Here is a 23,877-nt window from a genome sequence, read left to right as displayed (position 1 = left end):
GATCATTACCATGATGATAGGAATTTACAAAAATACCTTTTAAATAAGAATCTGAAGTCAGTTCAGATGTAATTTTTGGATATGTCACCCTTATCTCTAATTCCTGTGTTGCTGCCACTCTTACTGGCCCTGAAAGAGAGGTGTCTTTAAAATGCCCTCTACACTCATATTCAGGCCCTAGGCAGACCCTGGGGACTTCTAAACCAGAGAAAGAGTTTGAAGGTCTCATCAAGTTTATATCAGAGTTCAGATAAGTGGAGCCAATGGTGGACATGTCTACCAGTTGTACGATTGGTTACCATTTCCTCCCAAAATGAAAGATTTGGTAGACAAGTTCATATACAGCCCAAGTTAAGCTCTTTTATTTTTATTTTTAAGAAAACATTTTAAGATTAAATGTCTTGAAAATTCCTTGTGACAACCTAGAGGGGTGGGATGGGGGAGGGTGAGAGGGAGGCCCAAGAGGGAGGGGAATATAGGTATACATATAGCTGATTCACTTTGTTGTACAGCAGAAACTAACACAACATTGTAAAGCAATTATAATCTAATAAAGATGTTAAAAAAAAAAAAGGAAATTCCAACAACTCTCAAAAGATTTTACCTATGCCTAGAGAGAATCTGGTTCAAAAATTCACTAATTATTCAAAGAGAGCTTATTAACTATTTTCCACTCACTTACAGCATGTGTGCTATAGTTTTTCCTATGTATACAATTAGAAAGAAACCAGAAAACCTGAGGTTTCTTTTCCTCATATCAAAATTAAGTAATTATTAAATTTTTTCCTAAGGACATTAAAAATGAGAAGTCTGTCTATGTACAATCAATTTCAAGGGAATAAATGGTCTATAGCCAATTCTCAATTATCTACATTGTGTATTATCTTTATTTATTTTTTTAATATTTATTTATTTGGCTTCATCGAGTCTTAGTTGCGGCAAGCCGGATCTTTGTTGCGGCACGCGGGCATGGGGGATCCTTAGTTGCAGCATGCATGTGGGATCTAGTTCCTTGACCAGGGATCCAACCCAGACCTCCTGCATTGGGAGCATGGACTCTTAGCCAATGGACCACCAGGGAAGTCCCTGTATTATCTTTAGACGTGGGCTTTTATTCTTCCCTTTCAATTGCCAAGCTTATAAGGAGAGGGATGGTGAACAGCTTCATAATTCCCTCCTTGAGATGTGGGAAGGAGGAGCCAGAACTATAAGAAGAAAGAGGAAAATTGGTACAGGAATTGTACCAGCATTGGCCAAGAATAAATAAGACACCACATTTACATCACAGCCATGCTTCCCACTCTAGAACTGTTTACGGTTTACTTAATTTTTTAAGATTAGAATAAGCCTTGTTTTGTTCTGGAAGAGAGCTCTTTTAGAAATGAGTTCTTTCCTTCTCATAGAATTTTGTCCAGAACAAACCTAAGGCAAGCATTATTTGCAAAAGAAGAAAATGATCTGAGAGGAGAGAGAGAAACTTCAAGAGGATTCTCAAAGCAACTAAGAAACGTTCGTTTGGGGGTTAAAAACACAGTGATACCCACGGGCTTTCACTCAGACAACAAGCTTTGCCAGCCTCCAGTTCATCTCTCTCAGGAACCACGTGGGAGAGTGCACCAAAATCAAGAAACAGGAAACCAGAGAAAAGGTGCTGTCTTCACTTCTCCCTTGTGAAGACAGTTCAGGCTGAAACAGAAAGAAGTGATTTTGAAAATGCTAACAAATGCTTCTACTTGAAACTGGGCTTAAACCTTGAAGCTCCGGGTTGTTCATAGGGTTTTTCAGGGTTGTTCAAACACAGGGTTGTTCAAACTTTAATGTGCATATGATCCACCTGGGCATCTTGTTAAAATGCAGGTTCTGACTAAGTAGGTCTGGGGTGGAGCCTGCTGCTTTGCATTTCTAACAGCTCCAGGTCATGCTGATGCTGCCGGTCCAAGGAAATGCATCTAGTTTGAAAGATGAAGTACAAGAAGAATTCAGACCAAAGAGTATTCAATTACGCAGTGAATGGTAGTGTAATGATTAATGACACAGGTATTAAATGGTACCCTTATTTAATATGTTAGGAGTATCTATTAGGATACTTACTGCTTATATTTAATTATCTAAATAAAGGTTTTTTTTTCTTATTTTAGGAAATTCACAATTGAAAACCACTTTCAACTTACTATATTTATTAAAAAACCAAGTTGCTTAGACTTTCAGTCATTAGGGTAAAACCTTGGGTGGCATTCTAATTATGGGAAGGCTCCTAGAGGCCTTGGGAGGGGGCTGAGCTTTCAAGCCTAAACATATAAAGGGACAATAAACATTATAGTAACTTATAAAACAGGAACTTGTCAAGCCAAGTTCCCTAGACTAAGAAGAGCACCAAGATTGTTTTTTAAAAGAGCAACGTTAGTATTTTTAGCAGGATAATTCTTCATTTTAGGGACTGTCTTATGCATTGTGGGAGGTTTAGTAATAGAATTAAAAACATTAGCACCTCCCAGACACTGTGACAGCTAAAACCACCACCACCCCCCACCACCGCGCACACACACACACACACACACACACACACACACACACACACACACACTTCTAAGTTCCAAATCTCCCCTTAAGAATCTCTTATTTGTTGTTTTAAATTGTATATAGTATAATTATTATATATATTAATATAATAATTATATATATTTAAATACAATAATTAGTATCCATGATCATTTGGTACTGAATATGGCTAAGAAAATTGCCTTTTCTATCAGTTTGGAGTTTTCAAAAAGCAAATGAGATCAAGTTAAAAGTGGAAGTTTACTGAGAAGTTCACTGTGAAAAATAAAGGGAAGGGAAGCAAGATTGAACTGGGAGAGCTTCAGACAAACTCTCAGCCAACACAACAGGGAGCTGCAGAGGAAGACGACCTGTTGGAGGTGTCCTGCCAGGGACAGAACTGGTACGCCATTGTGCCCACAGCGGCCATGCTCAGTCTTTTTTTTAACATCTTTATTGGAGTATAATTGCTTTACAATGTTATGTTAATTTCTGCTCTATAACAAAGTGAATCAGCTATACGTATACATGTATCACCATATCCCCTCCCTCTTGCGTCTCACTCCCACCCTCCCTATCCCACCCCTCTAGGTGGACACAAAGCACGCAAAAAACCGAGCTGATCTCCCTGAGCTATGCAGCTGCTTCCCACTAGCTATCTATTTTACATTCGGTAGTGTATATATGTCAATACCACTCTCTCACTTCGTCCCAGCTTACCCTTCCCCCTCCCCATGTCCTGAAGTCCATTCTCTACATCTGAGTCTTTATTCCTGTCCTGCCATTAGGGTCTTCAGAACCTTTTTTATTTTTTTTTTAGATTCCATATATATGTGTTAGCATACAGTATTTGTTTTTCTCTTTCTGACCTACTTCACTCTGTATGACCAACTCTAGGTCCGTACACCTCACTACAAATAACTCAATTTTGTTTCCTTTTATGGCTGAGTAATACTCCATTGTATATATGTGCCACATCTTGTTTATCCATTCATCTGTTGATGGACACTTGGGTTGCTTCCAAGTCCTGGCTATTGTAAATAGTGCTGCAATGAACATTGTGGTACATGAATCTTTTTGAATTATGTCTTTCTCAGGGTATATGCCCAGTAGTAGGATTGCTGGGTCATATGGTAGTTCTATTTTTAGGTTTTGAAGGAACCTCCATACTGTTCTCCATAGGGGCTGTATCAATTTACATTCACACCAACAGTGCAAGAGGGTTCCCTTTTCTCCACACCCTCTCCAGCATTTATTATTTGTAGATTTTTTGATGATGACCATTCTGACTGGTGTGAGGTGACACCTCATTGTAGTTTTGATTTGCATTTCTCCAATGGTTAGTGATGTTGAGCATCCTTTCATGTGTTTGTTGGCAATCTGTATATCTTCTTTGGAGAAATGTTGATTTAGGTCTTCTGCCCATTTTTGGATTGGGTTGTTTGTTTTTTCGATATTGAGCTGCATGAGCTGCTTGTATATTTTGGAGATTAATCCTTTTTCATTTGCTTTGTTTGCAAATACTTTCTCCCATTCTGAGGGTTGTCTTTTCATCTTGTTTATGGTTTCCTTTGCTCTGCAAAAGCTTTTAAGCTTCATTAGGTCCCATTTGTTTATTTTTGTTTTTATTTCCATTTCTGTAGGAGGTAGGTCTAAAAGGATCTTGCTGTGATTTATGTCATAGAGTGCTCTGCCTAGGTTTTCCTCTAAGAGTTTTATAGTGTCTGGCCTTACATTTAGGTGTCTAATCCATTTTGAGTTTATTTTTGTGTATGGTGTTAGGAAGTGTTCTAATTTCATTCTTTTACATGTAGCTGTCCAGTTTTCCCAGCACCACTTATTGAAGAGGCTATCTTTTGTACATTGTATATCCTTGCCTCCTTTGTCATAGATTAGTTGACCCTAGATGCATGGGTTTTTCTCTGGGATTTCTATCCTGTTCCATTGGTCTATATTTCTTTTCTTGTGCCAGGACCATACTGTCTTGATTACTGTAGTTTTCTAGTATAGTCTGAAGTCAGGGAGCCTGATTCCTCCAGCTCCGTTTTTTGTTCTCAAGATTGCTTTGGCTATTCAGGGTCTTTTGTGTTTCTACACAAATTGTGAAATATTTTGCTCTAGTTCTGTGAAAAATGCCATTGGTAGTTTGATATGGATTGCACTGAATCTGTAGATTGCTTTGGGTAGTAGTCATTTTCACAATGTTGATTCTTCCAATCCAAGAACGTGGTATATCTCTCCATCTGTTTGTATCACCTTTAATTTCTTTCATCAGTGTCTTATAGTTTTCTGCATACAGGTCTTTTGTCTCCTTAGGTAGGTTTATTCCTAGGTGTTTATTCTTTTTGTTGCAATGGTAAATGGGAGTGTTTCCTTAATTTCTTTTTAAGATTTTTCATCATTAGTGTATAGGAATGCAAGAGATTTCTGTGCATTAATTTTGTATCCTGCTACTTTACCAAATTCATTGATCAGGTCTAGTAGTTTTCTGGTAGCATCTTTAAGATTCTCTTTGTATAGTATCATGTCATCTGCAAACAGTGACCATTTTCCTACTTCTTTTCTGATTTGGATTCCTTTAATTTCTTTTTCTTCTCTGATTGCTGTGGCTAAAACTTCCAAAACTGTGTTGAATAAGAGTGGTGAGAGTGGGAAACCTTGTCTTGTTCCTGACCTTAGTGGAAATGGTTTCAGTTTTTCACCATTGAGAATGATGTTGGCTGTGGGTTTGTCATATATGGCCTTTATTATGGTGACGTAAGTTCCCTTAATGCCTACTTTCTGTAGGGTTTTTATCATAAACGGGTGTTGAATTCTGTCGAAAGCTTTTTCTCCATCTATTGAGATGATCATATGGTTTTTCTCCTTCAATTTGTTAATATGGTTTATCACATTGATTTGCATATATTGAAGAATCCTTGAGTTCCTGGGATAAACCCCACTTGATCATGGTGTATGATCCTTTTAATGTGCTGTTGGATTCTGTTTGCTAGTATTTTATTGAGGATTTTTGCATCTATGTTCATCAGAGATATTGGCCTGTAGTTTTCTTTTTTTGTGACATCTTTGTCTGGTTTTGGTATCAGGGTGATGGTAGCCTCAAGGAATGAGTTTGGGAGTGTTCCTCCCTCTGCTTTATTTTGGAAGAGTTTGAGAAGGATAGGTGTTAGCTCTTCTCTAAATGTTTGATAGAATTCACCTGTGAAGCCATCTGGTCCTGGGCTTTTGTTTGTTGGAAGATTTTTAATCACAGTTTCAATTTCATTGTTTGTGATTGGTCTGTTTATATTTTCTATTTCTTCCTGGTTCAGTCTCAGAAGGTTGTGCTTTTCTAAGAATTTGTCCATTTCTTCCAGGTTGTCCATTTTTTTGGCATATAGTTGCTTGTAGTAGTCTCTCATGATCCTTTGTTTTTTCTTCAGTGTCAGTTGTTACTTCTTCTTCCTCATTTCTAATTCTATTGAATTGAGTCTTCTCCCTTTTTTCTTGATGAATCTGGCTAATGTTTTATCAATTTTGTTTATCTTCTCAAAGAACCAGCTTTTAATTTTATTGATCTTTGCTATCATTTCCTTCATTTCTTTTTCATTTATTTCTGATCTGATCTTTATGATTTCTTACCTTCTGCTAGCTTTGAGGTTTTCTTGTTCTTCTTTCTCTAATTGCTTTAGGTGTAAGGTTACATTGTACATTTGAGATGTTTCTTGTTTCTTGAGGTAGGATTGTATTGCTATAAAATTCCCTCTTAGAACTGCTTTTGCGGCATCCCATAGGTTTTGGGTCGTCGTGTTTTCATTGTCATTTGTTTCTAGGTATGTTTTGATTTCCTGTTTGATTTCTTCAGTGATCTCCTGGTTATTTAGTAGTGTATTGTTTAGCCTCCATGTGTTTGTATTTTTTACAGATTTTTTCTTGTAATTGATATCTAGTCTCATAGTGTTGTGGTTGGAAAAGATACTTGATACAACTAAAATTTTCTTAAATTTGCCAAGGCTTGATTTGTGGCCCAAGATATGATCTATCCTGGAGAATGTTCCATGAGCACTTGAGAAGAAAGTGTATTCTGTTGTTTTTGGATGGAATGTCCTATAAATATCAGTTAAGTCCATCTTCTTTAATGTGTCATTTAAAGCTTGTATTTCCTTATTTACTTTCATTTTGGATGATCTGTCCATTGGTGAAAGTAGAGTGTTAAAGTCCCCTACTATGATTGTGTTACTGTCAGTTTCCCCTTTTATGGCTGTTAGCATTTGCCTTATGTATTGAGGTGCTCCTATGTTGGGTGCATAAATATTTACCACTGTTATACCTTCTTCTTAGACTGATTCCTTGATCATTATGTAGTGTCCTTCTTTGTCTCTTGTAAAAATCTTTATTCTAAAGTCTATTTTGTCTGATATGAGAATGCTACTCCAGCTTTCTTTTGATTTACATGTGCATGGAATATCTTTTTCCATCCCCTCACTTTCAGTCTGCATGTGTCCCTAGGACTGAAGTGGGTCTCTTGCAGACAGCATATATACGGGTCTTGTTTTTGTATCCATTCAGCCAGTCTGTATCTTTTGGTTGGAGCATTTAATCCATTTACATTTAAGGTAATTATCCATATGTCTGTTCCTATTACCATTTTCTTAGTTGTTTTGGGTTTGTTATTGTATATCTTTTCCTTCTCTTGTGTTTCCTGCCTAAATTCCTTTAGCATTTATTGTAAAGCTGGTTTGGTGGTGCTGAATTCTCTTAACTTGTCTGTAATTTGCTTGTCTGTAATTTCTCAGTTGAATCTGAATGAGATTCTTGCTGGGTAGAGTAATCTTGGTTGTAGATTTTTCCCTTTCATCACTTTATATATGTCCTGCCACACCCTTCTTATGGGGATTCCCTTCTATGTTATTTGTTGCTTTTCCCTTGCTGCTTTTAATATTTTTTCTTTGTATTTAATTTTTGATAGTTTGATTAATATGTGTCTTGGCATGTTTCTCCTTGGATTTATCCTGTATGGGACTCTCTGTGCTTCCTGGACTTGATTGACTATTTCCTTTCCCATATTAGGGAAGTTTTCAACTATAATCTCTTCAAATATTTTCTCAGTCCCTTTCTGTTTCTCTTCTTCTTCTGAGACTCCAATAATTCGAATGTTGGTGCGTTTAATGTTGTTCCAGAGGTCTCTGAGAGTGTCCTCAATTCTTTTCATTCTTTCTTCTTTATTCTGCTGTGCAGTAGTTATTTCCACTGTTTTATCTTCCAGGTCACGTATCCATTCTTCTGTGTCAATTATTCTGCTATTGATTCCTTCTAGAGAATTTTTAATTTCATTCATTGTGTTGTTCATCATTGTTTGTTTGCTCTTTAGTTCTTCTAGGTCTTTGTTAAACGTTTCTTGTATTTTCTCCATTCGATTTCCAAGGTTTTTTTTTTTGTGTGTGTGTGTTTTTGCGGTACACAGGCCTCTCACTGTTGTGGCCTCTACCGTTGCAGAGCACAGGCTCTGGACGTGCAGGCTCAGTGGCCATGGCTCATGGGCCCAGCCACTCTGCGGCATGTGGGATCCTCCCAGACCGGGGCAGGAACCCGTGTCCCCTGCATCGGCAGGCAGACTCTCAACCACTGCGCCACCAGGGAAGCCCCCAATTTCCAAGGTTTTGGATCATCTTTACTATCATTACTCTGAATTCTTTTTCAGGTAGACTGCCCATTTCCTCTTCATTTGTTTGGTCTGGTGAGTTTTTACCTTGCCCCTTCCTCTGCTGCATATTTCTCTGTCTTCTCATTTTGCTTAACTTACTGTGTTTGGGGTCTCCTTTTAACAGGCTGCTTGCTTATAGTTCCCATTGTTTTTGGTGTCTGCCCCCAGTGGATAAGGTTGCTTCAGTGGGCTGTGTAGGCTTCCTGGTGGAGGGGACTGGTGCCTGTGTTCTGCTGGATGAGGCTGGATCTTGTCTTTGTGGTGGGCAGAACCACGTCTGGTGGTGTGTTTTGGGGTGTGTGTGAACTTAGTATGATTTTAGGCAGCCTCTCTGATAATGGGTGGGGTTGTGTTCCTGTCTTGCTAGTTGACTTGAGGTGTCCAGCACTGTAGCTTGCTGGTCGTTGATTGGAGCTGGGTCTTAGCGTTGAGATGGAGATCTCTGGGACAGCTCTTGCCGATTGATATTATGTGGGACTGGGAGGTCTGTGGTGCATCAATGTCCTGAACTCAGCTCTCCCACCTCAAAGGCTCAGGCCTGACACCCAGCCAGAGCACCAAGATGCTGTTGGCCACACGGCCATGTACGTCATGGGGAGCTTCTAGTCTCTTGGGAAATCTGAGGTCTTCTGCTGGCATTCAGTAGGTGTTCTGTAGGAGTTGTTCAACATTTAGATGTGTTTTTGATGTATTTGTGGCAAGGAAGGTGATCTCCACGACTTACTCCTCTGCCATCTTGCAGGTCCCCCCACCATGCTCAGTCATTGACTGGGAGAGAGCATGACCTCGGCTGGGAAAGTGAGGCAAGTTGTGATGATGCTAGAGGCTGTCAGCTAACACCTTCCTGGCACTAGAAGAAGTTCTGAGTAGCATACTATCTTGAATTTTTTTCTCTTAAGTCATTTATTTCACACAGGATTAATCTTTAGTTACCAAATACAATTGAGAATACTTTTTCTTTCAGTATAAATGAAGCAGGAGGAGCTGCTGAAAGACGTATCACTGAATACTAAAATCCAACATCTTGATTCCTTTTTTTTTCTTTTACAAAATAGTGTTGAAATAGCCCTGCAGCAAAATGAAATCATGAATACATTTATTAATGACTGGAAAAGCCTGGCAGAAGAAGAAGGAACCTTTGGGGACAAGACTGATACCCACCTGAAAGAGTACCAGTCCTTTACTTACATGCATAACCTAACAGAGAAGATGATCACCTGTGTCTCCTGGCATCCGATCATCTATGGTGAGGCAGAATCATGACTGGGATTCCATTCTGGGATGACATTGAAATAATCTGTTGCTTTTATATGTAGAATTACAAACTAGCTCACTTTCCATGAGACAACTTCCATTCCTGAGTGCAGGCACTTGCGAAGCACTTTCTGCACATTCTCTCCATCATGTGTCCTCCCAGCTACCTTGTGGGACCACATTGTGGTCTCTACTTTATAAGGAGAGGACCAGAGCTCTCAGTAAAGTGACTGACTCAGGTCACCCAGCTGGTGCAATGCCAAATCTGGAACTTCATTCCCCCTGACTCTCAACTGACTGGACGGGATAGGAGATACACCTCCTTTAAAGAGCTCAGCAACCAAGGGGATAGGAATGTGTGAGGGTGGATCCATGGACAGAGCCATCTGTGCCCTCTTTCTTCATCCTTTCCTGCCCAACATTGGCCCTCTCCTCACACACACAAAAAAAACAAAAACAAAAAAAGAAACACAACACATCTTTTTTTCTTACTAAGTCTTCAAAGTACACTGTTTATTTTGTGAACATCTCAATTTGGTCCAGCCACAGTTCAAGTGCTAAATAAGCAACACATGGCTACTGGCAACCAATGTATTAGACAGTAGAGCTCTAAAAACACTCTTGGTCTCCTGTAGAATATTTTTACACACGTTTCATCAAAATGGAAATGAACAGTGACTGTGTAGGAGAACAAAACCTAAAAACACTTCTCCATGCACAGTTGCTGCAGATTTTAATTTCTAGTTGTGTTTCTATCAGGGCTAATAGCTGTGTCAGTGGCTGTACGACTCTCCTTTGAAGAGAGGGTCCACTTTTCTGGTAAACTGTTGCTGCAACCATCACTGATTCTTTTCTGGAGTTTCTCCGATCCCATACAGCCTCAGGTAATGAAGGAGAGTCATCCACATGTTCTAAAAATTTTAACTACTACTTTCACATATCTTTAGCAGTTTTAATTGCAAAATACTTTATAATCACTTAATGTTATAAACCCTTATAAAGCTAGGCTTTCTTCAATTCAGAATTTGTCATCATTCAATTTGAGCAAAATTTAAGTTTACACTTAGTTTATTGAAAAGATATATTGAACAAATCAACATGTTATTTAAAAAAAAACATGGTAAGAGGAATGTTCAAATGATTTTAAAGAGCAAACTCTTTTATGGACTTTATTTAGGTACTAATTGTTCAAATGCAAAGAGATTTTAGTTTCATGTGGATTTCCTTGATTCCAAGGATCACCAGTAGGAGATGGTAATGAGTAAAGATGACTGTGTGGGAGACAGTGGGGAATGGTGGGGACTGTGGCCCTAGAGGGTACCCAGCCCATCCACGGGGACAGCTACTCTTCTACTCTCCTTGCCAGGTGGTCCCACTTGTCAAGAGAATCCAGCAATTTTGTGTGTGATCTCCCAATTTTCAAACAGCTCAACTAAAACCAAACCAAAACACACAGCAGTCCAAATAAAATAAGGCTAAAGGCTGGGTTTGCCCCCACAGTGTTCAATTTCCGATATCTGCTCAAGATGAGTTCTGCTTAGGGGGAGGGTGCTTTATAGTGTTAGATTAAGTTTTTTCAATGTACTTAAATATAATAATATTTTGTTTTTATAAAGCATTATATAATTAAGTCTTTCCCTAATAAACCCTAGTGTCCCCTTATTCCTTCTTCCCTAATTCATCTGAATTAAGGCAGTTTTACTGTTATAGAGTCTAGATGCTTTTTTATAGATACAGAGATCAAAATGACAGATCTGTCATTCTTCCTTGTCAGCCTACTTACCACAGGTATGGTGCCATTCTCTCACTGGTGTTTTCTATCATTTTCCAGCAGTGTAGAACTGCTCTTCACTCCATGCCATGGAAGTGTGGCTGAACCTCCAGGCAAATAGGAAGAGGAAAGAAAGACTCTCCTGTCCTCTATTTTTTTAATATAGAAACGTGATTTATTTATTTTAGTTTCTTAAGGAAGTCAGTAATCAGTTTATTAAGATAGAAATTCCATATAAAATTTATAGTTTTGTTAAATATACTTATAAAGTTAATTATATTCTATTTATTTATTTTTATTTAAAAAAATTTTTAACCTTTCCTCTATTTTGAAGAATAGCTTTAAAAAGACATGTAAATAATTTCTTAAAGATATGATACAAATGATTAATTTTGCCTTTGTTCTAATCAAAACTATAGGAAAGTATTAAAAGATTTCATTTTCAAAAGTAGAGGTTTCTCTAGAATCCACAAAGTACCAAATAAACCAAGATAATTCACCTCAATTCCAATTTGAAATCTTTAGCTCAGTGGTGGCAAACCAATGGCCTCTGGGGCCTGTATTTTTGGCTGTTATGTTTAAAGAATGGCAACCATGCAAGTGTTTAGCTTGGTGGTAACACAGTAGCTCAGGTGCTAACTATGGTTAGTATATCTATTTCCTCACACTGGTGTATTCCTTGCAAGACTTCCTCCCTACCCTCCAGGCACTTGATTTTGTTTACCTTATGGGTTCCGTATTATTTTAAAATTTGTAATATTACCGCTGGCAGAGCCGCCGTCTTCTCTTTTTCAACGCATTTTATTTTTGAGCGCTCACCTCTGTGCCAGACTAGGTATATGCAGCAGGGAAAAAATCATACAAATATGCTGGCCCCCAGAGCTTGCTCTCCACACTTTTCAGAAACACTGATTTCGTAGTCTTTTTATTTATAAAAAATTATAACATGCCCCAGCAATGACCCACAAAGGGGAGGGGAGGGGAGGGGAGATTGGGTCCCCTTGAGAAACTACCTGCTCTCATATGCATGATCAATGTCCAGAATAAAATTCAGCAAAAGCAGCTTCCAATCCAGAGGTAGAATTCTGGGAATGGAATTCATGTGCATGTTTCTTATAAATAGCTATAAAATTAGACTTTTGACTTTATTAATATTATTTCTAGCCGTGATCTTAATAGATTTTCTCATTCTCTCTTGAATTTGGGGGGTTTGCCTTAGTTAATGCTGGAAAGCCCAGATGACATCTTCTGCTTCCAGTTCTGTCCAAGTGACCCTAATATCATTGCTGGAGGGTGCATAAACGGGCAGGTACATATGGCTTTTTTTTTCAGTTCTTTATTAATTTAGACAGCATTCTGTAACACATTTTGCCTGGTAGTTTTTTTAACTTAAGGGTTCAACTCAGCAGAGGGAAGGCATGTCAATTGTATGCCAGTCACCATGCTAGGAACTGGGGTATGAAGATGTGTTAGACATGGTATCTGGGCTCAAGATGTCCACAGGGTAACCCAGTTATGATAACTGGAAGAAAACCGAGTCAGATCTATTTGTGTTGCTGGGATAGAACCACGCGTTGTACAAGATTCCAGGGAAGAACAAAAACCATAAGCATAATACCTCTTGGTCAAGAGCCCTCTTCTGAAATTTCCCTAGAGGTAGGAGTTAGGGAATGATCCAGAATTTAAACAGAATTCTCTGAAAAACATACTTATATCACTGAATTTATGTGTGTATAATTTGATATCCTATTTGCTTTTTTTCTTTTTTCTCTTTTAAATTATCTAATTTATATAAAATTTAGATTCTATCTTCCAATTGCCTGTTTCTCCAACAGAGCAAAACAAAAATCTTACAGCTATTTTATGATCAAAGTTTAAATTCATTGTGACACAGTGAGTTTGACCATTACCAGGGTATAATGATTTTTTATCGTGTGGCTAGGAAAACTTTTAGGTAGTTGAAATGTAAATGTCTGCATCATCCGTGCCAACTTATCCAGAACCAAAAACATTTAAGAAAACTAATTTTTTTCCTCGGTTTTATTCAACAATAACTGGTGATCTAGTGAGGAGCAAGAGTACATCCTCCAAGCCCTGCAAATACTGCTGTTTTTACTCATTGAGAAGGTGACACAACTTTGTTTTAGAATATTTTAGAAAAGCAAATGCTGAAAATAAAATTACTCACAATTCTGTGATCCTGACATTTTGTTTACATTTTAGTGTACTGAAATGACTTTTAGTCATTGACAATTATTCTAATTTAGTGTTGCATATTCTGCTTTGTTCTGATTTTTCAAAAAATGACCATCTGTGTATATGCAAATTCAGAGTTGGCCATAATATTCAATTAAATAGAAATCATCATTTCCTAGCCTTTTGAACAATTTTGGGTGTTTGTACTTAATTCTGGAGAGCAGACTGCTTTCTCCTGTGTCTAAAGCAACTGTCCCCACATTCCCTAAAACAGAGGAAGAACTCTTCCCAAAGCAGAGAGAATTGCATTATGCCTACCTTGGATTTAAAAAAAACAAAGCAAAACAAAAAAACAAAAAAAAAAACCACTAGCATTTATTACCACAAGCACAAAAAATCAAAGTGCTGAAAATTCTTTTAAAGAGAAGAAAACATTATTAAAAAGAAGGGGAAAATCCTGAATAACAGGATGGAGAAATAGGAACAAATTAAGAGTAACAAAATTAATAAATGTATGTGTACCTCAAAATAAATAAAAAATATATAAAGCCAAAAACATAAATAAATAAAGAGAAGAAAACATTTTTTATATAAGCTTTAAAAGTTGCTGGCTCACAGGGAGATCAGCTCCGTGCTTTGTGACCACCTAGAGGGGTGGGATAGAGAGGGTGGGAGGGAGGGAGAGGCAAGAGGGAAGAGATATGGGAACATATGTATATGTATAACTGATTCACTTTGTTATAAAGCAGAAACTAACACACCATCGTAAAGCAATTATACTCCAATAAAGATGTTAAAATAAATAAATAAAGATAAAAAATAAGAGTTGCTGACTTACTTAAGATGTAGGCTAAATTTGATTATCCTCCCAAGGTGGTTTATTTATCAGAGTGCATGCAATACCAATAGGTTTTTTTAAATGTTCAAGATGCAATTTGCTAGTTCCTGAAAGTATGTTGTAATAACATTTATTTCTGTTTTAGATTGTCATGTGGGATATTACCGCACATGCAGATCGAATAGAAAACATCAAGGCAGGTGGTAGTAGAAGTAAAAACGTCACACTCAAGGTTAGCTTTTTGTAACTTTTCACTTGCAAATTTTTTCCGTTCAGGAGTTTATCAAAACGTACACAACAGGGTTGCCAAGCTAAACAGAGACTCACTAGAAAAAAAAAAAAGTGTTATTTCCTAAGTCTTCACATCTGCTGTGGATGTGTTTTGAATCACTTTTATGTAGGCCCTTGATTTAAAACACCACTAAACAGATTGTACTGTCTATTCCAGGGGTTCTTTTTTGTTTTTATTGTTGTTAAATAAAATGGAGGGGCCAAGGGATTGCCTAAAGTGATGTAGTTGAAAGAGCACTGGATAGAAGACCCATGCATCCAGGCTTTAAATCACAGTCCTGTGAGTTTGGATATGTCCCCCATCCCCTCAGCAAGCATCAATTTTCTCGTGTATAAAATGAAGGGGTTAAAAGCCTTCCAGGTAATAAAACACTATGATTTGTGAAGCTGTGGATCCTGCCAAGAGGTCTAGAGATTCCTCAGCTCCCACAGGTCTCTGACCAAGAAACCATGGGATGTGGTTTTCTGTGCACTCACAGAAATACTCCTTCAAAAATGGGATCTCATTGGTTCTTTAGGGAATAGGTCAGTCATTCTTGTTAAAATTTAGAGATAAAATCTTAGACTAAACTGAAGTAGAAAGAAGATAATCTTATTATCTAACTATATAATACATAGAAACACTAATTTGTGTTTTTCCTTGAACTGGTATTTCTCCAAATTATCGATTTTAATTGGAATGATAAGTAAAGTATGAGTTGCTTCATCAGCTCTCTGAAATTAGCACATAACTTTCTTGTAACATTTTACAGCCTATGTTTCTCCTTGAACCAGAGACTAATACAGAAGCAATGTATATCAGACACTGTGCAGTCTCCTCAATAGAAAATGGACATAGGAAAGTTATTACAGATATACATTGGCTGCCTGACACATTTGAGGTGAGTCTTGATGGCTTCATACTTTTCTCCTGCTGGCTTGTAAGTTTTTAGAAGATTTTATTCAAAGAGGATGTTTGAAGTCAACAATTCATTTGCATTTTAATTGTGAAATAACCAGAAACAACACATCACACAGTTGTGTCACTGTTGACAGACCAAGATCAGACTTAGGGATGAGAATAATGCCAATGTGTCAACTTCAGTGGTTTATAAAAATAAAAAATGTAGGTGGTATTAGCACTGATATAATCCAATACAAGTGGAGAAAGTGAAGGTTGTAAAAATAGAGTGCAAATATTTTACACCCTTAGCCTTTGCAGATTTAAAGTTTATGATTTCAACTATTTAGAGCATATAACCTTGAAGATCTGTGACATGTAGTAATGTGTCATTTTGCAAGGCAGTCTTGAATTGAGTGTGTCATGAGACTGGTAGGTGAAGACTATTTGTGCAGTGAGTGAGCCCAGCTGACTGCCTAGCATCTGTGCTGCAGTATGGCTTTGTGGTTCTTTACTTGACCCATAACAGCTGCTGTTTGTGAATTTGAAAACTAGTAAGCTTCCCAAATGTTTCCCTCAAGGAACTAAGAGTCTATGGAAATTAAAAGGTCAGAATATCAAAGAATATTCTGAAAACTTAGAGTTATGAAGGGTGATTAGCCCTTCAAGATATTTAAATGGATTATGCAAAAGCACAATTACTTTTCAAAGTTATAATGGACCAAAATAAATACAACAAATCAAAATAGAATATCGTATTTCTGGATTCTGTAGTTTTCTAAGCTAATTAATATTGAAAGAAATTCAAATCATATACATGTAAAGTTTTAAATTACAAAATAAAGAGCAAGTAGCAAAATGAAGAAAAATATTTGCCTCAAATATGGTAAATACAAATTTTCCAGTAAATAAGCTAAAGACATATACTGAAAAACAATTAGTAGATAAACAGGAAAATTATTCAGACTTTCTAATATCAAAGAAATTAATAATAAAGGAACAATAATGTACTATTTTGGACCTATTTGATTTTTTTCTTTTCCATTGGACCTATTTAATTTTTAAATGAAATTTTCTAGTAATTTCCCATGTTAGAAAGGATGAAATGGTGAAATCAATAAACTCCAACATTACTGGTTCCAACATAAAAGTTTTAGAATACAATTTAGTCAATGTGGTTCTTAAATCATCCAAATTTTCAAAGTTTTTGACCAGTAATTCAAATTTGGGAAATTTATGCAAAGAAATAATCCAATTTGTGTCCTAAGACATACAATGCATACCTTGACAAATCATGTCAAAGTGTATCCATGAAAAAGATTGGAAAAGAATGTAAGGTAGAATTATATTTGATTTTAAAACCTTCTATTTTCCAAACTCTATAATATGATTTGGGTTTTTTTTTTTTTTAAATCATTAAAACATAAAACTCCAGAGCAAGCGCAACTGTGGAGTTTTGAACTTCCTACAACAAGGAAGCCTTACTAGAGGGAGAGGAAAGATGGGTTCTGGATTGTTTATCAATCACAGTGGAAGCTGGCAGCTGTTAAGAGATCCTGACTGGGCTGATGCCACAGCAGCGTCAGCCAGGTTTCTAGGATCCTAGCTCCCGTGATGCCAACAGGCCTTGCCAACAGGCCTTACCACTGCTGCGCCTGTATTCTTCCTTCCACCCCTACTTCTACTGTTTATCTGCTGCTGGAACCCCCACCTTTGTTTGACCTTTTGCTCATCAATCCCACCAAGTACGTAGGGTATTGGGGAAAGTCATGTTTCCCTATTGATTTGAGAGTAGCATCTTCATAGGTTGCCACAAAACCTTCCACCTCCTTTGAGAGCTAGCTGGTTGGAATCTTGGACCTTCTAGGACTCTAAGGAGCCACTAACCCTCCTTGGACTCCTCTGTGTGCTAGCAGAGTTGTGCCACTAATTACTAAAAGAATGCAGGCACCCCAGCATTCACTGCATGCTGTAGGTATCTAATGTAACACCAAGTCTCTTTTCTATTGATCTTACCTGCTTAACAATCTCATAAAAGCTCCCATGTTCAGCTCCACAATTAATAGTGAAAAACAGAGTGCCTACATTTCTAATAATAATGGTAATGAAATTATGATACATCATCTATATATTAAAAAACAGAATGATTTATGACTACATAGGTAAATGTTCAAATTACATTAACTGAAAGATCTTAAGATGGAAATTTATATGCATACTAACTAAAACTAATTTTAAAATGTAAAAATGTTTCTGTGAGAAAAAGGCTGGAAAATATGTATAGCAGAATTATATTTGATTTTGAAACTTTCCAGTTTCCAAATTCTGTTTGTGTTGTTCTTTTAATAAAAATTAAAGCAAAGGAGAAAAAAAAATTTAGCGTAAAAATCTTTGAGAAAAAAGTCATTACTGTCCTAGGTACACAGAACTTACTTCCAGCATTTTTAAAAATAGATTAACAGATTGGGATCTGTCTTTGAAAATCGAAGTGGAATATCCTGTCAACTTGTCACTTGTTCAGCAGACTGGTATGTCTTATTTTAATCATTACCTAATATGTTTTCAAACAATATATTCTTTTTTTAGATGCTTATAAAGTCATTGTCCTCTTCTGTTCCTTAAATAATCTTTGTTGTAACAATTAAACCTAATATAACTAAAGAACAGAATGTTAGATTGTTGCTGGTTTTAGAAAAATCTTTTTGTGGATACGAATATGTTGTAAAAAGAAGAATTAACTAGGTTTCATGGTTGGTAATGTTGTATAACATTATCCATAGTTATTCTGTTTCTTCATATTCACATATTTGTAAATTTTTAATATGTATTGTTTACATTCAATTTTATCTCACAATTACGAAGATGACAACATTTAATTGGGAAAGTTTCTTTTAAAAAGTGCAAGAGTTTTACATTTTTTATTGTATATTTATTACAAATGTTTTTATAAGTAATTCAGTAACTATGTTGAAGAATGTTTATTTTTAAAAATTGTATACCCCAATTTATAGAACTGAAAATTCAGAGTGAAGTAGGACATAAGAAGGGTAAGAAGGGCAAGAAGGGCAATACTATTATCTAGCATTCAAATACTGGCAAAACTTTACCACTCCAAGTAGCTTTGACCCCAATAGATATCATGACACCGTAAGTTTTAGACACTGATCACAGCAGAAGCAGCTGTGGAGTGGCAGGTGAAGGCATAAGTAACATTAGCAGCAGCCATGGGCAGGGGGTTGGGGAGACATGATTAACCCTGTGGGCACATATTAGGTAAGGTTCTGTGAGTGCAAGCGACAGAAATTAACTATAGTTAACTTAAGGGGATAAAATAAATTTATTGGAAGTTTATGCCAATACTGTACTACGTGCTTTAGCAGGTTAACTATTTTTATATTCTCAACCCTGAAAAATACGTATAGATAGAGGAAATGAGGCTTTGAAGGCAAATACATTGTCACCTATAGCTCACTGTATACCTAGTGAGTGGCCAGAATGAATGGCCAGCCCCTACCATCTGAATGGATCGGTTCCAACCACTGTGTCACCGTTCAAGATTCAGAGTGACAGAAGAGAGTCTGACTAGCTTCTGTTACATCATGAACTCACACCTTTGGCCAGGGAAGGAATGGCAGAGCGCCTTGAATGACAGTTCCAACCTGACTGCATGCAACGGGAAAGGGGCAGTTCTCAAAGAACCAATTAGAAGACTCTTGCTAAAAAAGGAGGGGGGAATTGCTGCCCAGGCAAAAACAACACATAGCACCTACAGGGTCATATGAAATATTATGCAACAATTAAGATTGTATTATTATTTCATGGAAAGATGCTTATGGTATAGTGTTGATTATAAACAACAGAATGGAAAGCTATACTGTTCTTCAGTGGCCTTGGAGAACATTTAGAAGCTCTGAACAGACTTAAAATATTACATGTTATATGTTGAAGATACAGGTCCTTGATTGTTGTCTATAATGATGGCCCTTGAATTTGGAAATATTCTGAAATATTCTGGAAATAGCTCCTTCAAAAGTTGTTAAAGTAAAAAAAAGTTTATGCATTTAGAAAGTCCCATTTTTAGCTATCCAGAAAATTCATCAGTTCTAGTCTTTATACTTTAGCCATACTAAGGGTCTTATAATACAGAATAAGATAAAATAGGGTTCTGCTAATTAAGGATGTGTGATTGATTGATGCAGAAAGTTCAACTGAAGCTATCTGTATTTAGCAAAACCATTTTACAAATAATGAAAATTAATGCTATAAATGAGATTCAAGAAGAGCTATGTAATTTGGAAAAACAGGTTTAAACCAACTATAATTATATTTTAAAACATTTTATTATGTCATCTGTGGTATTCTACCAATGATTTATGTTTTGCCCATTAATATGATTAATATTTTTATTAATTTTAATTATTTACCCATTATTAAATGAATAAATAATATTAACTAATTCACATAAATGAATAAAAGTTTTGTTAGTCTCAAGTTACCATCTGTTTATCTAAATACTTTAACTTACACATCTAAATTCTTTAATAATATCTTAAATTTATTAATCTGTTTACTCATAACCTAAGTGACAGAAATTATGGAGCTAATGTGGCATATTCTTTGCTGTTCTTATTATGTTTTCACATAATTACTACAAAGACATTATATACTGAAGTACTGAACAAGTATCATAATTTTTTACCAAGTTTATTGTGTTAAAAATAACACTCTAGGGCTTCCGTGGTGGCGCAGTGGTTGAGAGTCCACCTGCCGATGCAGGGGACACAGATTCGTGCCCCGGTCCGGGAAGATCCCACATGCCGTGGCCCCTCACTGTTGTGGCCTCTCCCGTTGTGGAGCACAGGCTCCCGACACGCAGGCTCAGCGGCCACGGCTCACGGACCCAGCCGCTTCACGGCATGTGGGATCCTCCCGGACCGGGGCACGAACCCGCGTCCCCTGGCGGACTCTCAACCACTGCACCACCAGGAAGCCCTCATTTGATTTTCATAATCAACCTGTGAGGAAGGAGAAATAAAAGGAGAAATGACACTTACTGTATGCCTACTATGTACAAAGCACATTAAATCCAACTCTGTGTATGTGTTATATATATAAAAAACACTAAAACAAGCAATAAAATAAAAAAAGATAAATTGAACTTCATCAAAATTCAAGTTGATAGTGCTTTTGAAGCACTATCAAGAAATTTAAAAGACAACCCATACAATGGGAGAAAATATTTGCAAATCATATATCTGATAAGAGATTTCTATTAAGAATATATAAAGAACTCTTACAACTCAACAATAAAAAGACAAATAATCTAATTTAAAAATGAGCAAAGATTATCAATAGACATTTCTTCAAAAAAGATAGACAAATGTCCAATACGCACAAGAAAAGATGCTCAAAATCATTAGCTGTCAAATCAAAACCACAATGACACAAAATAGCCAAAACAGTCTTGACAGAAAAGAACAAAGTTGGAAGACTCACACTTCTTAATCTCTAAACTTTCTGCACAGTTACCGTTGTAGAGACACATGTACTGAGAATGGCTGAAAGATAGACATATAGATCAATGGAATAGAATTGAAAGTCCAGAAATAAACCCATATATCTGTGGTCAACTGATTTTCAACAAGGGTACCAAGACAATTTAATGGAGAAAGAATAGTCTTTTCAATGAATGGTGCTAGGACAAATGGGTATTCACCTGCAAAATAATTACCTCACACGCTATACAAAAATTAATTGAAAATGAAATAAAGACCTAAATATAAGAGCTAAAACTGTAAAACTCTTAGAAGAAAACATAGGCAAACATAAATGTAAATGTTTATGACCTTGGATTAGGTACTGATTTCCTAGACATTACCCCAAAGGCACAAGGAAATGCAAATCAGAATCACTTTTGATGAGCTACAACTTCACACCCACTAGGATAGCTAAAGTTTAAAAAAGACAAAAAATAGTAAATGTTGGTGAGAATGTAGAGAAATTGGAATCCTCAAGACAAAAAAAAGTAATACATTTGGTGAGGGTGTAGAGAAATTGGAATCCTCAAAAATGATCCAGTTGCTTTGGAAAACAATCTAGCAGTTCCTCAAAAGATTAAATATAGGTGTTACCATATAACCCAGTAATTCCACTCCTAAATATATATCCAAGAGAAGTGAAAACCTACATCCACAAAAACTTACCAACAAATGTTCATAACAGCATTAATCATAATAGCAAAAAGAGGAAATAACCCAAATTTATTCATTCATCACTCCATCAAATGAGGAATGGGTAAATAAAGTGTAGTATAGTCCATACAATGGAATATTATTTGACAATAAAAAGGAATGATGTACTGATATATACTACATCATGAATGACCTTTGAAAACATGCTAAATGAAAGATGCCAGTCACAAAAGACCACATACTATATGATTCCATTTATATGAAATGTCCAGAATAGACAAATCTGTAGAGACAGGAAGTAGGTTAGTGGTTGCCCAGGGCTAGTCGGAGGGATTAAGGGAAATGGGGACTTACTGGTAATATGTACACGTTTTTTTCTGGAAGGTGATGAAAATCTTCTAAAATCGATTGTGGTAATGTCTTGCACCACTCAATGAATGTATTAAAAACCACTGAATTGACTACTTTAAATGGGTGAATTTTGTGATATATGGGTTATATTTCAATAAAACTGTTATGTTTTAAGAAAAGATTATGTCAATCTCAAAACTCAGCTCTCATGTATGATAATATTAGTCTCAATACTAGCAAAGTCATTAAATAACCCTATAAATGGTATAATTCCCCAAAATATTCAATGCAAAACAGTCCTATTTCATAAAAATCTTAAATTCAGAGATATCAAATATAGCCATGATCACATTGGTAATGTGTAGCAGCAAGAATGGTAGTCCTGAGGTTACACCTCTTCTTTGTACTTAGTTAAAAAATAAACTGTAAACTTTTTTTAAAGCACAATATGTTTTTGGGATATCAGACCTCAGAAAGCCTTAACCCCTCAACCACCACCAGAGAAAAAGAAAGAAGAAAGTATTGAAGTTCCTTTTGATGTACCATCCACTTTTTTGCATCTAAATCTCTCCTGGAAACCTCTTTCTAAGGTAAGTAACATGGGATTTAGTCCATTTTATTTGCTTATATACACTATATGGTTTATATGCATAGACATACATACATATACACACACTATAAAAGTAGAGCAGCTCAGATTAACACAGGACATTACAATACTTATATTCATTCAACCAATCAGTTCTTCAGTGAGAGTTATTATAAGGTCTGCCTAGGTCAAGGCAGAAATCACAGTTATTGTGAACTCAAGATTGATATTTGTTCATGTATAAGCAAGCCACAACTTACCAGTGGTTTGTGTAATAATTATTCATTTGTATAGCAGTTGCTTAAAAATTGGTAGGCTCTTAGGTTAGCCTGGGAAAGCTAATTTTACCCCTCCTGTAGCCAAAATTCTACGTATTTTGCATATCAATAGTAGAATTGTATTGTAATACCTATGACCAAATAAAACTGAAAGTAATTGAAAGAGAAATTATTTGTAGTTATCTTCAGTGGCAGAGCTTGAAGAAAAGTAGTTTTAATTTAAGAAAGATAAGGCCGTGGATGGGAAGTATGTGAAAAGTATGAATGAACTTCTGACATTGATGGCTCTTTTTCTTTGGAATGTTTAATTCTAATTCCAAACTTAATATTTTTCTTTTCCTCTGATTTACAAGTATCACTAGAATTACATTATCATGTATTTGCTCCCAGTGGAAGAGAGAGCACAGAGGGGTGAGAATATTCCTGAAGTAACTAGGATTAGAAATTAAATAGGATTAGAAATTTTCTAGGGTAGGATTTACTGAGATGTAAATACTTTTAAAAGAAACAAGCAAACAAAAATTCACCTGAGAATAATTGTATAGCATGTGGACAAACATCCTGTTGGAGAAAAGTGAGGAGGGAGACATGAGGGGAAAATGTAAAGTGTGACAGTTTCCCATTCTGGAGCAGACTCAGGGCCATCCTGGAACTCAGGGGCATGTGTGTCCCTGAAGGGACTTGACAGCTCCAGGGGAATGCAAGGTCCCTGCACAACTGTTTGGAGCTTTGTTTAACTAAAAGATTTAGGGAACAGGGGAATAGGCCATTATTTTATATTAAAACCAACAATGAGATTTTATGGAATAGAAGACAAAACATTTTCAGAAGTTTAACAACACATGAGACTTTGGGATTTGGAAATGAGCCCCCAGACAAGCTCCCCTCAGTAGCCTGGTTTTAGAAACTGTGGTTTAGGTGCCTGCCATTGGGGAAAAGCAACCAGAATCTGAGGGAGAATGCAGAAGGGAGAAGGAGAGGGAAGTAGGGACATAGAGATCTGGGGGCAGAAGGGAA

General features: G+C 36.5%; 1 protein-coding gene across 1 annotated transcript in view; it reads left to right on the top strand.

The window, feature by feature from the left end:
* Window positions 1-23,877, top strand: part of DNAI3 (dynein axonemal intermediate chain 3) — a 72,204-nt gene that overhangs the window by 23,262 nt on the left and 25,065 nt on the right. The window contains exons 8-14 of the mRNA XM_060141917.1: window positions 9,277-9,467; window positions 10,235-10,359; window positions 12,466-12,555; window positions 14,426-14,512; window positions 15,324-15,452; window positions 17,906-17,979; window positions 22,436-22,583. Coding sequence (XP_059997900.1) covers window positions 9,277-9,467; window positions 10,235-10,359; window positions 12,466-12,555; window positions 14,426-14,512; window positions 15,324-15,452; window positions 17,906-17,979; window positions 22,436-22,583 — 844 coding nt within the window. The remainder of the gene's footprint in view (window positions 1-9,276; window positions 9,468-10,234; window positions 10,360-12,465; window positions 12,556-14,425; window positions 14,513-15,323; window positions 15,453-17,905; window positions 17,980-22,435; window positions 22,584-23,877) is intronic.

The sequence above is a fragment of the Lagenorhynchus albirostris genome, chromosome 2 (assembly GCF_949774975.1).
Source record: "Lagenorhynchus albirostris chromosome 2, mLagAlb1.1, whole genome shotgun sequence".
Lineage (NCBI taxonomy): Eukaryota > Metazoa > Chordata > Mammalia > Artiodactyla > Delphinidae > Lagenorhynchus > Lagenorhynchus albirostris.
Note: the sequence above shows the minus strand (reverse complement) of the source record. Positions and strands in the feature narration are given on the sequence as shown.